The sequence below is a fragment of the Hemiscyllium ocellatum genome, chromosome 12, assembly GCF_020745735.1.
Source record: "Hemiscyllium ocellatum isolate sHemOce1 chromosome 12, sHemOce1.pat.X.cur, whole genome shotgun sequence".
Lineage (NCBI taxonomy): Eukaryota > Metazoa > Chordata > Chondrichthyes > Orectolobiformes > Hemiscylliidae > Hemiscyllium > Hemiscyllium ocellatum.
Genome location: NC_083412.1, coordinates 61,654,452 through 61,671,667, shown reverse-complemented (window position 1 = coordinate 61,671,667; position 17,216 = coordinate 61,654,452). Strand labels below are relative to the sequence as shown.

At 38.4% G+C, this 17,216-nt stretch overlaps 1 protein-coding gene across 1 annotated transcript in view; it reads right to left on the bottom strand.

The window, feature by feature from the left end:
* Positions 1-221: 221 nt before the first annotated feature.
* The window catches only part of spag17 (sperm associated antigen 17), a 225,401-nt gene continuing 208,406 nt past the window's right edge, over positions 222-17,216 (bottom strand). Inside the window, exons 53-56 of the mRNA XM_060832789.1 lie at positions 13,257-13,317; positions 6,805-6,949; positions 2,465-2,602; positions 222-277 (exon numbers count right to left, since the gene is read on the bottom strand). Coding sequence (XP_060688772.1) covers positions 243-277; positions 2,465-2,602; positions 6,805-6,949; positions 13,257-13,317 — 379 coding nt within the window. The 3' untranslated portion in view covers positions 222-242. The remainder of the gene's footprint in view (positions 278-2,464; positions 2,603-6,804; positions 6,950-13,256; positions 13,318-17,216) is intronic.

The following is a 17,216-nucleotide window of genomic DNA, read 5'->3' as shown; positions in this document are numbered from 1 at the left end:
AAAGTTGACAGCCTCAGTTAGATATTGATGGTTTTATTGTTATCACTACAACATTAAGGCTACAAAACAAATCTTCAAAATTGTGCATTAGAATGTTTGGGGTAAAAACACTTTTTTGTCATTAAAACAAGAAAATCATTTTATCAAAATCATAAATTCTTGCTTTGAATCAGTGGCAACTAGCAAAATTAAAGAAAAATAGACTAGTGCTGGAATTGTTTGTTTCATGATAAATTGGAGCTCTAAGATCCACACAAGAGGAAGGTATTGACTGAGCCTAAGAAAAGGAAAGGGAATGTTATTTATTATTGAATAAATTGTGACACCTGAAATTGTTACAGAATAAGCATACGCAAACACTAATAACAACACCAATTGCCAACACTTTGAATTTCAGAACGTTTATGCAGACACGCAGTCAGCACTTCCCTAACTGTAGGTTACAAACTCTAGTGGGATTGGTTGATGAAATCTAGGGGGTCATGACTCCCATACCTGTAAAGACAGCTGTGGAATGCATTACAACTCAGAAGTAGTTGCTCAGAAGATGCTGAAATTCCTAGCGTGACTCTGCTAATTGAGATTGTGAACATCTAAAACAGCCAGTGTGGTACAGATAATTCCTGTTGACAGACTAAACAGCCAAAGATTGCTATTATTCTGAACAACAGCAATCATTGGCTCATTAAGAGTGGCTAGGACCATGATATTCCTCTGTTCTTTCTTGGCTGTCTTATGTATCAGATGGTTCTGTTGGAGAGTGTCAGAGTCTGCTAACCCAGTGAGTTTCATATGGCTGCAAATGGCTTTTCCATCCCCTTAAGATCCCACTGGAGTGTTTGAGTTATAAGCAGAGGCTGGATGTGCTGGGATCTTTTTTCACTGGAGCATAGGAGGTTGGGGGAGGAGGAGGGGTGACCTTATAGAGGTTTATAAACTCATGAGAGGCATAGATAAGGTGAATAGCAAAGGTCTTTTCCCTAGGGTAGGAGGTTCAAAACTAGAGGGCTTTTTTTAAGATGAGAGTAGAAATATTTAACAGGTATCTGATGGGCAACCTTTTCACACAGAGGGTGGTTCGGATAGAGAGTGAACTGCCAGAAAAAGTGGTAGATGCAAGTACAGTTACAACATTTATTAAAATATATTTGGACAAGTATATGAATAGGAAACGTTTAGAGGGATTGGAGTTAAATGTAGGCAAATGGGACTATAGTTTAGTTTTGAAAACTTGGTTGGCATGGATGAGTTGGATGGAAGGGTCTATTTCTATACTGTATAACCCTATGACAGTGTACTAAGCATTGTTTTTCACCAATTTATCTCCAGTATTGGAACAATTACAGGTGGAAAATTAGGCAGGAATCTCACGCAATGACTGGAATCCACCTATTTATATGTCTGTTCTGCTTCCTGGCCTCACTTCTGTCAAAACCTGAAGCACTTGCTCAAGTAGAAATGAGGCTATTTCACCAAGAAAATAAAGAGCTATGTTACACCTTACATTATCCATTATTAATAGAAATCTAAAACAAACACAGAGAATACTGGAAAAACTCATCAGATATAGCAGTGTCCAGAGAGACAGCACAAGATTAACGTTGAGTCTAGTATGACTCTGGAATTTAATTCTGAACAACAGTCATATTGAACTTGAAATATTAATTCTGTTTCTGCCAGACCCACTGAGCTTCTTCAGCATTATGAGTTTCTTCTGGTCTTTCTTTTCTTACTTTGTAAAGTTGTGGAAATATCAGACTTTGAAAGAAAATAGGCTGGGAATCCAGGTTTAGCCTATCGCAAGAGATCACATATATTAGGTAGAGAAGACATGTCTCCAAGTTTTTTCCAGTTTGCGGGGGGGGGCGGGGGGGGGGGTGTAGTTGGAGAAGGAAAATGTTGTTTGGAGTGTTTTGAGGTGGCAACATACCTCACTGTAAATTTTGCTTCCTTCTGCCACAACTAAGGCAAAGGCAGCAGAGGGAGCTCTCCTGTTTACTGACTAGTATTCTTATTGCACACATTTCTTTGTCTGGATCTTTTGAGGACATTTCTCCTCAGCATTAGTTTCCAGTCTCTCATTCTTGTCATTCTCAAGCTCCATCTGTTCTAAGTTTCTCTTCATTTCTCTGTAAATGTGTGTTAATTTGAACACAACTTTTGCAACACATGAATGTTGCACTGCTGTAACCTGCAGGTCCTATGTAACAACATCCTCTTTTCTGTCAGCAATACCTCTAACCATTTTGCAGTTGGTGGAGTGGAGTTGTTTAACTCCATTAGCATTATACATTCTTTGGTCAACAATTAGGTAGGTTTGTGGATATTTATAGGGATAGATTAAGTGTAGCAGAGAACTAGCAAAAGACTGTGAGTAATGCATTTGATTTAATTGAGAATAGCCTAAGCTGAATCTATCGCTCTTAGATCACCAAAAGAATATTAACTTATGCATAATTTGTACCTTTTGCTGGAGGTTTGCGAGGCCTTATGATGTCCATGCGGGAGGTAGGATCAGTGCTGATCAGTCGCACTCCTGCAGCTTTTCCACCTTGTGGGAAGTCCTTTGGTCTGTTCTTGTAAATACTTTCTGTTAAAACTGGTATATCTGGTTAAGGATTTAAAAATTCCTTGTCAAATATCTGGAGAACATCAATGCTCAAGAAGCTTGACACCACAAAGTAGTCCACTTGATTGACACATCATTCACCATCTTAAGCATTTACTCCCTCCACCAGTGATGCAATGTAGCAAACATGCACTGTCTACAAGATGCACTGTAGCAACTGATTAAGCCTCCTCTAAGCACCTTCAAAACTTCTTCGACCTAGAAGAGCAAAGGAAACAGACAACTGGGAACACTTTCACCTGCAGAGTCCCCTTCAAGTCACACATCATCCCTATTTGGAAATAAATTGTCATCTTTCATTTTCTTTGAGTCAAAGCCCTAGGGAACCTTTCCTTTTGGATGTACCTCAGAACATGAACTGCAGAGATTGAAGAAGGTAGCTCAACAGCATCTTCTACAACACATTTCAGAACAGGCAAGAAATACTTTGTGCAGTGGTTATGTTCAATTCCCTTGAATGCCTGATGCTTCAGTTGTTTGGAAGGATTTTGACTTTATGGGTTTGCTTCAAAGTAAAAACCCTGGGAGCTTTGAAAAACAACGCCAATATCACTTCCCATCCAGAAATATTGGTTATACTCACAAAGGAATATTTTCTCATTTGGCATGTGAGAATTTTTATCAAAGTTTAGCAATCAGTAGAAATTCTGAATTTCTTTGGATCTATATGAGGGATAGTTTTTCTCCTCTTCACAAAGATGACTATAGTTTTTGTAAACATTAATAACCTAAGAAATAATCATACATTTGAATATCAGAAGCAGTCTTTTCACAAAGTTTTCCAAAATTATGGAAGGTCATTATCCATCTGATGATCTAACCAGACTATAATCCTAAATTCACCTCCAGGGATGATGGCAGAGACCGGAGGTTCCAACTATAACATCATGAGTCACAATGCTATTTCTGTTCTCAGTAAGGATCCAATTGAGCAAACTTAACCAATTGTGATGCTGCTGACTGCGGAGTAATACAAAATTTGTAGAATATGTTGGTGTTCCAGTTGAGTCCAGGGAAATGCACCAAATGACATGTGATAAATGTCACTGTGACACTGCCAATACATACCTGGAGGTAAGGTCACCCACATTTAAAGTTTAATCAGGTGAGTTGGAAAGCTGCAGATTAGCTAAGAAAGCACTCGGAGTTTCATGTCAAAGAGACAGAACTTTCTCTCCCCGCAATGCCTAACTAACTATCTGAATGATGAATGTGATAGCTGATAGATTAAGTGAATGAACGTTTCAATGGTTACTCAAAGTCTGATAAAGGATGTAATGTTGAGTCGACCAAACCAGTGGTAGGGTCAACTGCAGTGACATGCAGAGCCGACACCATATCGAAGATTGTTGCTAGATCCTTCACAAAGCACAGCTTTAAATTATTATGCATCAGTCTACTCCTGTGGATGCCAGACATCAAATGCGTTATTGTAAATAATATTAGAAGCATTTGAGATGTAACCTTGTACAGAATAGGAAATTGCAAAATTCTTGAGGATATAGGTTACAATGCATTGATGTAAGGGCATTTGAAAAGAAGGGAGAGGTGCTATCTGAACCCCTTGTCCAAATCTTCAATAATGTAAGACAGTCCTGAATTATTACTTTAAATCAGAAGATCTCTTACTTAGTTCTGATCTTCAAAAAATGGACAAATCAATCCAGGAACTACCTTTTTGCCTGTAACTATTACAGGGAAGATGCTTGAAGGGATCCTAAGTGATGCTGTTTATGATTACTGGGAAAGTTAAGGACCATTAGCAATACTCAACACTGTCTCCTCAAAATGAATTATTATGATGCAGAAGTTGACCATTCATCCCACCATGTCTGTACAGACTCAATGATCTCCTAACTTTACCCGATGTTCCTGCACATCATCACTATCCAAATAACCATCCAAAGCCCACTTGAATACCTCAACTGTACCTACTTCCACCACATTTCTAGCCAGTGCTTTCCATATCATAAAAACTCGCTTTGGAAATAATTTTTTTTCTCACACCCTTGCTTCATTTGCACACCACTTCAAATCCATGCCCTCTCATCTTATTTCTTTTAGAATAAAAAAGGGTTTCACCCTATCAATTCTGTCCAGCCCACTCATGATTTTGAAAACCTCAATCAGATCTCTTCTTGGCCTTCTTCTCTCCATGGAGAACATTACCAACTTTTCAAACTGTTCTCTAAGTTTCTCAAACCTGGAACCATTCTCGTAAATGACTTCACTACTCTTGTCCAATGCATTTTCATCTTTCCCATAATGTAGCATCCACAACTGTGCCCAATACCTAATATTTAATCTAGATAAAGCCTGGATGACTCAGATTGGTAGGATCGACTTAGAACAGTGAACACTCGTTTCATGGAATAATCTGAAAGCAGTTAAGAAAGAAAATCGACCTAAGAGTTACTGTGCCTTTCACTCCACAATCAGAACCAATGCAAAGAAAACACAGCCAAAGCAAACAGAAAGGTATGCTGTATTAACAGAATCATTCTGTACAAGCTTAAGATAACTGTTCTGTCATTATACAGGGCCTTGTTAGATTACATCGAGATTTCTCAAAGATGGGTGATTCCAGTGACCTCAGAAAGGTTTAAAGGAGATTGTCAAGAATGCTTTTTAGATTAAAGACTCACTCAGGTCAGCTTACAGAACTGGGATGACTTAGAGCAGGCAGAGTTAATGATCTCGGAAGTACATAAAATAAAGGACTCGAATGACTGAATATTGACATGTTATTTCAGTTTGAGATTACTTATTTGACAGATTGGAAAGGAGAGGGAACATTCATTTAATGTCATCAAAAATATGAATAGGCTAAATGTTGGGTAGTTCTTTTTTCTGACATCCTTCTGCAGTGTTTGCTGACTCTGTCTAAGGCATAAATCCCTTTCAGTTCTGTAAAAGTGTCATATTGGACTCAAAGATTAACTCTATTCATAGATGCTGTCAGGCCTGCTGAGTTTCTCCAGGATTTGGTTTTCATTTCAGATTTCCACCATCAGCATATTTTGCTTCCATCTCAAAAGTCTGATAAAAGGCTAAAGACTGGAGAATTCTTCTTCTTCCCTGGGATGGCAGCATCACTGATTTTGTAGAGAGGAGGAGAGAGTGGTACAGATTGTGAGAGTCCAGAGCAAAAGACAAGTGATAAAGGAGAGTTAGATACATAAAATAGATGTTGACAATGGATGAGAAAGAGGAAATGAATCTGTTCTGCTGAAAGCAAAATCAACAAGACATAAACTAGACAGGGAGTTGGGGGGTGGTGAGGAGAAGAGCAATGCAAGAGAAATGAAGGACAGCTGTCATGCTCAAGATTTGCATTTATGATGGTTGGGATCTCAGAGGGCCATCTCAGGTGGATCACAGACTCAACACTTTTAGTTGAGGATGGTTGCAAATTCTGCAGCTTCATCTTTTGTATTTCTGTGCTGGGTTTCAGCATCATTGAGCATGGGAATATGTGTGGAGCCTCCTTCCCCTTCCTCCTCTTAGTTATTTTATTGAGTATCTTTCCATGACTGTGTATAGCAAGATTACAGCTTTTGATCAAATCAGTTGTTGTAGGTTAAATGTAAATACCTATATTGACTTGTTATGTTGAATGAACTGCTTCTCTGCTACATATCCTTTATCTAATAAAGGAATCTGCTGCACCCCATTTCATTATGGGCCTAGAGACTATACTTGACTTGATTGTTATTTGTACTTAATAACCCTCACAGCTATAATGCAGACTGAAAAATATTTCACATTCATTTTAATGCTTTGTAAAGAAAAGAACAAGATTTTCTGTCTTTTTTCAGTTACTTACCTTTATACTTCAACTGCTAAAAGTTTCTTCTTGGCTAAAGATATAGCTATGACTTTATTTCAGGAAAATTATTTATTTTTTTTGAAACAAAAACCTCTGTCTGCGTCTGCATGAAGTATGGCCTTCTTTTCACATCCTGATCTTACATAGACTACTCTAGCTGGTAGAGCAAAACATTTGTTTTCCAAAGATGCTGTCTGCTTAGTCAGAAGATTCTATGATTGTAACGCTGAAAGATATGTTGTGACAGTTTTTACCTTACTTCTTTGCTCATTTCTCAAAATTGAGACTTACAACGTGTGTTGTCCATCAGTCCTAGCATAAGAAAATAATGACAATTAAAAGATATTTGCGATAATGGGAAGGAACAATTCTTCTGCTTCGTTGTCGATTTCTAGGTGATGACAAACGTGCCCTGCTCCTTCAGTACTTTCCAAACCAATTGCTATGGCATAAAGCTCAATTTCCAATTCAGTTGCCAACCCTGCTGCCACCTGCAGGAAAGAAAGAGTTGAATTGGTGGGAATCAGTTAGGTCTTTGTACAATTTATTTCATTACAGGCCGACTTTTTAAAGAATGAAATGAAATATTATGCAGTGAGACAGGCTGTCAGCTTGATTTTACAACCTTTTGCTTTTGAATGAAGGTAATTAAATGTCAGATGACTATGGACTAGCCTTCTATCTTCCTGCTCACCCATTCCCACAAGTCGATTCCTTTCAGATAACAGGGCTGGGCAAGGCACCCATTAGGTATCCTGCTTTAACGTCCATTGAGGCCAATTATTGCCCAACTAAGGCTCCCAATCTGTCTTCAATTCCATAACACATGGGGCAGTGGGAAAGTCAACTATATATTTTTTAAAAATGACTGGTTCAAAGGAGGGAAGGAATAGGATTATGTCTTCAGGGATGCATTGTGTACTTTAATCTAAGATCTCTTAGATCCCACTCCTTACCGCATCTCTCACCACCTAGTCAGCAAAACCCAAAAATATCACCACCCTCTTTCTCTCTAGAGTGCCCAATACCTACATGTCCAGGATTTGTCTCACTCTGCTCTTTATCGCTACTCTTTGTGGAGAAAATTGTAATTCCAGCAGTTCCCATTACCAAGTTTCTGGCACTGCTACACTTGCCAGTCACTCTGATTGGTTGATAGCTCGAGGGTTGGACTTTCTTCTACCAAGGGCAGAAGTTTGTACTTATTGTACCATCACTATAATAAGTTCACCAAGTGTGTGCTATTCCTGTAGGGCAGTCTTGTTTAATGCCACAAGGCTGGAATGGATTCAAGTGCAACTCCAGAGAACAAAACTGTCTATTGATCAACAAGCTGAAAGTAAAGGATATAAGCTTAAAGAAGAAGCTATAAGAATTTACAAGGATGAACAAAGGACAGGATTATCAAAGATGAGTCGATATTTTTGAAAGGATATAAAAAGAAGTTAAACAAATTATTATGAGAAGAAAGAGAATAGTTTGAGCAACTACATCTCAGTTTTTGTTAAGGGATTGCAAAAGAGCATGCTTTCATAAAACATAGATAACCAAAGCAATATTAACCATTTGTAGCTAATTGAGATGCAGGAAAAAATATTTCAAATAATTATTTAGAGGAAATTATTTTATCTCAATTGCTGAACAACACTGGGACTGAGGAGCTGGTGATGAACTGAGTTAAGCAAGAGGAAAATGGTTTAACTGTGAAATAATGAGAAAGAACCTGAAAATATGTGGGCAGTAAAGTTCAGAAGCTGAATTATGAACAGATTGATTCAAAGGCTGTTGAAAGTTCACAAGTGGATAATAATGGAGTCTCTTCCTGCTACCAGCAAAATGATTTCTCATAAACTTATGAGGAATAAAAGACATCAGTAGAAAAAGAATTGCAATTTCTTATTGGTTTATAACTCCTGGATTCAAAACAAAATATTGTCACAAAACAAGAATAAAGAACAGCACAAGAACAGGCCATTCAGCCCACCAAGACATCACCAACAAATGATGCCTTTTTAAACTAAACACTTTTTGCTTCTAGTTGGTCTGTATCCCTGTGTTTCCTGCCTATTCACATATCTGTCATACAATAATGCTGATATTGGATCCTCCTCCATCACTTCCTCTGACAGTGCATTCAGGCACTTACTACCCTTGATCTAAAAATGTGCTTCTCACAACTCATTTAAAATTAACACTTTTTAAACCAATGTCCCCGAGTAATTAACATTTTTACCCTGGGAAAAAGACTCCCGACTATCCATTAATTATTTTAATAAACTTTTATTGGGTCATCCCTCATCCTTTGACATTCAAACGAAAAGAAACCAATTTTTTCCAATCTCTATTCAGTGCTAATACCTTTCAACTCGATAAAATCCTGGTAAAACCATATCTGTACCCTCTCCAAAGCCTCCACACATCTTTCTGGTACTGTGGTAACCAGAATTGTGCACAATATTCCAACTGTGGCCTAATTAAATTTCCATACAGCTGCAATATGACCTACCAATTTTTATACTCTATTCACCAATTGATGAGGGAAAGCATGCTATATGTCTTCTTGACCACTTTATTCATTTATGTTGCCACATTCAGGGAATTATGAACCTGTTATGCCTAGATCCCTTTGTATGTTGATGCCACTAAGGGTACTGCCATTTATGAAATATCTCCCCCCTGCAATAGAGCTCCCAAAGTGCATCAATTTGTGTTTGGATTAAACTTCATCTGCCATTTCTCCACCCAAGACTCCAACCTATCTATATCCCGATGTATCCTCTGGAAATCTATCTCATTACCTGTAGCTACCCCAATCTTTGTGTCATTTGCAAACTTACTAATCAGACCACTAACATTCTTCTCTAAATTATTCATATTACAAACAACAAGGATCCCAGTACTGATCCCTGCAGAACACCACTGGTCACAGACATACAGTCTGAAAATATCCTTCCACCGTTACTCTCTATGACTAAGCCAGTTCTATATCTCTTTTTTTAAGAAACCCTACAGTATGGAAATAGGCCCTTCGGCCCAACAAGTCCACATTGACCCTCTGAAGAGTAACCCACCCAGACCCATTCCCATACCCTGTTATCCTATACTTACCCCTAACTAATGCACCTAAAACTATAGGCAATTTAGCATGGCCAATACACCTAATCTTCACAGCGTTGGGTTGTGGGAGGAAACTGGAGCATCCAAAGGAAATGCACGCAGACACAGGGAGAACGTGCAAATTCCACATAATCAGTCAGCTGAGGCTGGAATCAAGCCCAGGTTCCTTCCGCTGTGACGCAACAGTACTAACCACTGAGCCACCATGCCGCCATCTATCCTCAGAAATTGCTAAAAAAAACTCGGCAGGTCTGGCAGTATCTGTTCTAAACAGGTTCTGTTCTTCAGAACAGCTTCTGAAGAAGGGTCACTGGACTTGAAATGTTAACCCTGCTTTATTTCCATGGATATTGGCAGACCTGTTGAGATTTTTGAGTTTTTTTCTGATTTCCAGCATCCGCATTTTTTTTTGTGTTCTGTATCCAACCTACCAGCTCACCACAGATCCCATCGAAAAGGTTCCCCATAGGACACTGGTTAGCAAGGTTAGATCTCATGGAATACAGGGAGAACTAGCCATTTGGATACAGAACTGTCTTGAAGGTAGAAGACAGAGGGTGGTGGTAGAGGGTTGTGTTTCAGACTGGAGGCCTGTGACCAATGGAGTACCACAAGGATTGGTGCTGGGTCCACTAATTTTTGTCATTTATATAAATGAGTTGGATGTGAGCTTAAAAGGTATTGTTAGTAAGTTTGTAGATGACACCAAAATTAAAGGTGTAGTGGACAACGAAGAGGTAACCTCAGATTACAATGGGATCTTGATCAGATGGGCCGAGGAGTGGCAGATGGAGTTTAATTTAGATAAATGTGAGGTGCTACATTTTGGGAAAGCAAATCTTAGTAGGACTTATACACTTAATGGTAAGATCCTAGGGAGTGCTGCTGAGCAAAGAGACCTTGGAGTGCAGGTTGATTGCTCCTTGAAAGTAGAGTTGCAGATAGATAGGATAGTGAAGAAGGCGTATGATATATTTCCTTTATTGGTCAGAGTATTGAGTACAGGAGTTGGGAGGTCATGTTGCAGCTGTACAGGACATTGGTTAGGCCACTGTTGGAATATTGAGTACAATTTGGTCTCCTTCATATCGGAAGGATGTTGTGAAACTTGAAAGGGTTCAGAAAAGATTTATAAGGATGCTGCCAGGGTTGGCGGATTTGAGCTATAGGGAGAGGTTGAATAGGCTGGGGCTGTTTTCCCTGGAGCGTCAGAGACTGAGGGGTGACCTTATAGAGGTTTACAAAATTGTGAGGGACATAGATAGGATAAATAGACAAGGTCTTTTCCCTAAGATGGGGGAGTCCAGAACTAGAAGTCATAAGTTTATCGTGAGGGGAAAAGATAAAAGAGACCTAAGGGGCAATGTTTTCACGCAGAGGGTGGTATGCGTATGGAATGAGCTGCCAAAGGAAGTTGTGGAGGCTAGTACAATTGCAACATTTAAAAGGCACCTGGATGGGTATATGAATAGGAAGGGTTTGGAAGGATATGGGGCTGGTGCTGGCAAGAGGGACTAGATTAGGTTGGGATACCTGGTCGGCATGGACGGGTTGGACCGAAGGCTCTATTTCCATGCTGTACATTTCTATGACTCTGTGACTTCACCCTTTGCATCAGTCTACCATGAGGGACCTTGTCAAAGGCCTTGTTAAAGACCATAGAGACATCTAATGCCCTGCCCTCATTAATCATCTTTGTTAATTCTGCAAAAAGCTCAACTAAGATTGTCAATATAGAGTGATTTATAGAACATTGGATTATTATGTGAATTATTATGATGACAGCTTTGGTAAAATATGCAATATGTTGTAACGTTTTGCATTTCAAATGTAGAAATGAAAACCTGATCACACTAGAGATGTGTTTTCATTTTTTTCTGCATAGGTGTTACAAGTATGCGATTTTATGTTTCTTATGTTTTATGAACAAACTTTCTAAATGTAAAATAAATTAAAGCACCTAGTTTGAGAAACCGGTAAACAGATCTTGAAAGCCTGGGTTATGTTTATTTAAAAAGGTCAGAGTTTGAGGGTAAAAACAATAAAAATTGAGTGACCCTTCTTTGAATATTTTGGTGGAGATGGATGTCCACAGCTGCCCCCATAAGGGCTTTAAGGAGAGTTGGATGGTTGCCATGACAGTACTAATGGAAAGACTGAAAGAAATCCCATACCTGAGAGAGGACACTGAGAGAATTATAGTAAATTCCTGAGAGCTGTGTGCCACAAGATGGAGCGAACTCTCAGGATCGTGTTAGATACAGACAAACTCTTAGGAATTAGAAGGAGTAGAATTAAAAGTACAAGGAGTGTGCTGTTGAGATTTTCAGCTGTAAAGTACTACTGCTAATGAAATGTAGTGTTAAATGGTGTTACTTGCTTTAGCTCTCATACAGTAAATGTGTCATTCTTCCAGTGAATAACTAAAAATTTGAAATTATTTTAAACAGTTTTCAGTCTTCATGGAGATCATAATGCTAGAAGCGTCTCCTCTCACCATCCATAGTCTAGCATTTCAAGAGCCCTCTACCATCTTCACAGTAGAATGTACAGATTGGCAAAGATGACATTTATTATAATAAATTAAATTAAAATAAAATAAAGATCTCTGGATGTAGGAGATCTGAAATAAGAACAGAAATTAATGGCAAAATTTAGTAGGCCTGGCAGTATCTGTGGGAAGAAAGCAGAGTTAATGTTTTGAATCCAGTGACCTTTCATTAGAACTGGCAGTTATTATCTATGTTACCCATATCCTGAGAAGTAAAGTATAATACAACACAAAGTGTATTGTTTTTAAATTAGATTGTACTTGGTGTGCTGTGCTCAATTCTGAATTCTGAGCTCCAGAGAAGATACCACATTCAAAAATTGGAAGCACTGAATATAAAAGACAAAAAAACCTGAGAGATATAGTCAGAGTAATGAAGAAGATCTGACTAAATTAGTATTCATGAGCCTTAAAATTATGAATGGAATAGACAGGGTTGCCATGAAGAAAACCAACTCTAGGTAGTCATAAAAATGATGGTTATAATAAATCCAACAGGTAAACAAGCAGAAAAATCTTGACTTGGTAGTTATAAAATTGAAATTTTTGAGGTAAATAGTTTAGACTCTTTCAAAGGAAACTCAAGAAGTAAATGGCAAATCCTGGATAGAGATTAGGTAAATGGAATAGGGGAGATTAATATGAAGGATAAAAATTAGCACAGAGGAGATGAATCTGTTTATATGCTATACATTCTCCTTGTTAGTATTATATAATTGTATGGAACAGTTTAAATCTGTGGGACAGTTTACTTTAAAATAATTGAGATTAAATTCAAATAAGACAGTAGAAAGATAGGTTCAAACTGGAAAGTGATACATTAACAACTGATATCAACAAGCTTTTCTTTTCATGTAATTACTGCATGGACCTGGGTTTTATGGTTTTCAAAAACAGAGTTGCAGACTTGAAATCCCAGAAACAATCAAGAAGTAACTAGATACAGCAAACGGAGGTAGGGAAGGAGGATGGGAATATTAATAGTGATCCTTCATCTATCATTATCTTGTGAACCAAGGAACTACATTCAGCTGATTTTAAGAACCATTTGACCTAATTAACTGTTTTAAAAAAGATAGTCAGCAATTATTACTATACGGAGGCATTTTTGGCATTAAGCGAATACTTACAGGTCCTGGTTTAAAACATACTCTGAGTCCAGTGCTGGGTGGAGGCTGCTTCACTCGAAATCTAGACAAAAACAATAATTCATTTTGAATATTTAGCACTGCACCATATAGTCTTGTTCTGAAATGAAGTAACCTATGAAGTACTTCCAATACATTTTGTAGAATTGTAATCATTCTTAAAGAAGTGGAGAAAATAGCAAAAAGGAAGAATACTCAGATTTTGAAGTTTATGTTTTGTTCAATGTCCTGAACCACTCTTCTGAACCAATCTTTCACCATTATCAATTGTTCAGTACTTAGTTTATCATTATTATTATTGGTGTCCTTACTAGGCAGATATGTGTGCAATCAATCAGAGAGGGTCAAGTTACAAAGCAAAGGATGACGTCCATAAATTGGTCAAGGTATCATGAACTATAATACTGAACCACAAAGACACACATTTGATTGAGAAAGTATGTTTTCAGAGAGCAAAAATCACAGAATGATTACTGTGTCAGCTCTCCATAAGAGCAACTCGGCTAGTCTGACTGCCCTGCCTTCTTCCCATATCCTCGCAAATATTTTTTTCTCTCTTCAGATAATAATCAAATTCAAATCACTTCTCATTTTTCTAAACTTTATGCATAGTGCCATTCTACTCACAGGAAAACTGTCTCATCTCAGAAATCAAATAATCAGTAGAAAAGCAGCCTATTTAGGTAGGGAATTCCAGAGCCGAATATAGAGGCAGCTGAAATCACGAACACCAACAGTGGAGCAATGAAAATGAGAGATGTGCAAGAAGCAAGAATTAGGTTACCAGACATTTAGAAGGATGTGAGACAAGGGGAGATTACAGAAATCAGCTAAGACTAAGGCACGGCATACTCAGATGATATTACTGAGGTGAAATAAAGTCTTTGTCATGGTGATCACATATGTTTGGAACCTCATGTCAGGTTTAAGTAAGCCTCAGTTACCAGAGATAGGCATAGAGACAGTAGTTACACAACAGACTTTGTCGTGGGACTGTAAACAATGGCTTCAGTCTTCCCAATATTTAATTGAAGAACATTTCTGCTCAAAGAAATTAGAAATTGCAGTTAAGTAGAATGATGATTTAGCAACAGTAGAGGAGTTAAGAAGTGCGTTGGTAAGATGGAGCTAGGTGTCATTGCAGATGTACAAATGATGTTGTGTTTTCGGTGATGTTGCCAAAATGTAGCTGAGAAATAGGAGACAACCGAAGATTGATTCTTGGGAATACCACAGGAGGCCTGGGAGTAGGAAGTGCAGATTCTACTCTCGCTTCAGTTCAGTAGGAAGAGAACCAGGCAAGTTCAGTTCCAATCACCTGGACGATGGTGCAGAGGTGTTAGTAGAGAACTGTAGGATCAACTGTACCAAAAAAAAGGCTGTAGATAGGTCAAGAACAAAAGAAAGGACAGATTGAATTTGTTGCTGACATATTGAATTTTGTGGCTTTGATTAAAACTGGCTCAGAAACTGGTATTTCGATTGAAGGGATTCAAGTATGGAACCTTGAGATTGATGACCTGGATTTGGGTGGCAATTAAATGTTCAACAGCTTGGAGAAAAGGGAGATGGAACAAGATTGGAGACATTATGGTTGTTTGTTTGAGAAGGGGAATGGTGTCAAAGGAAAAGGTACAATGCCTGAAAGAAGAGAATGGCTATCAACATTAGCTAATTTGGGAAGAGAGGGATGGAAGCCACATGGTCAACAATGTAGGTGGAACTAGATTGAAGAACAGGAGGTAGGACTTATGGGCAAGATGAATGTGAATTAGGCATGAAGACAGATAGGAGAGAAACTGGAGAAAGATTAAAGAACAGGGAAGATGGAAAGTTTGATGATTACATTAAAGAGGAAGAGTGAATGATTACATAGCTACTGTAATCATTTAACAAATGTATTACTTCAATATAAATAATAATGAAACTTTTCATGAGATACTTATTAGCAATTAAAAATGTTGGTTTCTCTTTTTTAAGTACTGAAAATATGCCATTGACTAACAGATGAATGAAGGCATAGAGTTAGTTACAGACTCACTGATATGTGAGTAGCCCAAGATAAGATGCTACTTAGAAACATTGGCTCACAGAATTGTCCTGAAAAAGGAACATAAAGAATGAATCATCACATATTTTCTAAAAGGTCAGGGCCAGGTTATTAACCCAGATAAGGTTTTCAATGAAGAATATTGCCCAAGGACGACTCGATTTATTCATCTACTAGATAATGTCAGCTGCTCAACATGCTGTAAAGATAGCTGTGAACCAAGGACATTAAAAATCTGTATGTCCGAATTACTATGACAGATTGAGACCTTCAAACAAAACCTTCACAAGATACATGCAACATTTACACTAAGACGGAATTGAATGACAGCTATTTGCTGCAGTAACCATCTAATTATCACTTACAAATTGAACAACCACCCCAAAATGTCAATGCTTTCTCAATCCTGAGATTTTATGCATCCAAACTTTTCATCCCTCTGAGTAGGTAGTTGTGTCTTTGTTGCCTAGATTCTAAATTGTGGAATTTTGTTTCTAAATCTATCCACAATAGTACTGCTCTCTAAGCTGGTCTTTAAATGGCATCTCATTGAGCAGGTTTTGGTCAACTGTCCTATTACGATCCTGCAAAGAAACCTGAATTGAATTGAATTAAATTTATTGTCATGTGTACCGAGACACAGGGAAAACCTTTGTCTTGCGAGCAATACAGGCTGATCACATTGTTAAGTAGCATAGAAAAGTAAACAATAGGTAAACAGCGGCAAAAACAAAACACAGGTACAGGCGAATGTTAAGAGTATGTGAGTCCATTCAGTATTCTAACAACAGTAGGGTAGAAACTGTTACAAGCAGATCTTTACTCACATTAAAAGATTTTTAAAATGTATTGTAAGTGTTGCTGGCTAGCCAGTGTTTACTGCCAACCCCTAACTGTCCTGAGAAAGTGGCGCTGAACTGTCTTCTTGAATTTCTGAAGTCCACATGGTGGTGTGGGAAGGAAGTTTAAGAATTTTGACCTGGGACAGTGAAGGAACTGCAATACAGTTCCAAATCAGGATGAAGAGAGGCCTAGAGTGGAACTTACAGCTGGTGGCAGATTCATGCATCTACTGCCCTCGTCCTTCAAGTTAGTAGAGGTCATGGTTTTGAAAGATGCTGTTTGAAAGATGGAGCATTGGTGAGTTTCTGGTGCATCTGGCAGGCTGTACACATGCCAATCACTGTTTGTTGGTGGTGAAAGAAATAAATGCTTAAGATAGTGGATGGGGTGCACGTTAAAAGGACAGTTTGTCCAGTTGAGCTTCTTGAGTGCTGTTGGAGCTTAACTCATTCAGGCAAGTGGAGACTATTCCAACCTGATGTATGCCTTGGCAGCAGACAGCTTTTGATGAGTTACTCACCACAGAATGTCCGCCCTCTGATCTGTTCGTGCAACCACAGTATTAATGTGGCTATTCCAGGTCAGCTTTTGGTGAATGGTGTTAATAAATAGGCTATTAATAACTATTAATAGAGTTCTAGTTGGAATGCCATGCTTCTAGGAATTCTCGTGCATGTCCCTGTTTGGCTTGTCCTAGGATGGATGTATTGTCCCAGTCGAAGAGATACCCTTCCACATCCATATGTAAGGTTAGTAGTGAGAGTGGGTCATGTTGTTTTGTGGCTAGTTGATTTACATGTACCCTGGTGGCTAGTTTTCTGCCTGTTTGTCCTGCCTGAAATAGAATATTATTTCAACGAGCCAACACACATTGCAGCACAAAGGAATTACACAGAGCAGAGGAAAATCACCTATACAGTGTATTCAAAAAGAATGAACACAGTCCACAAGCAGACAAAACACGTCCAGAAACCCTAGCCAAGCTACCCTACATCAAAGACATCTCAGAAATGACTGCCAGATTACTCAGATCCCTTGGCATCACGGTA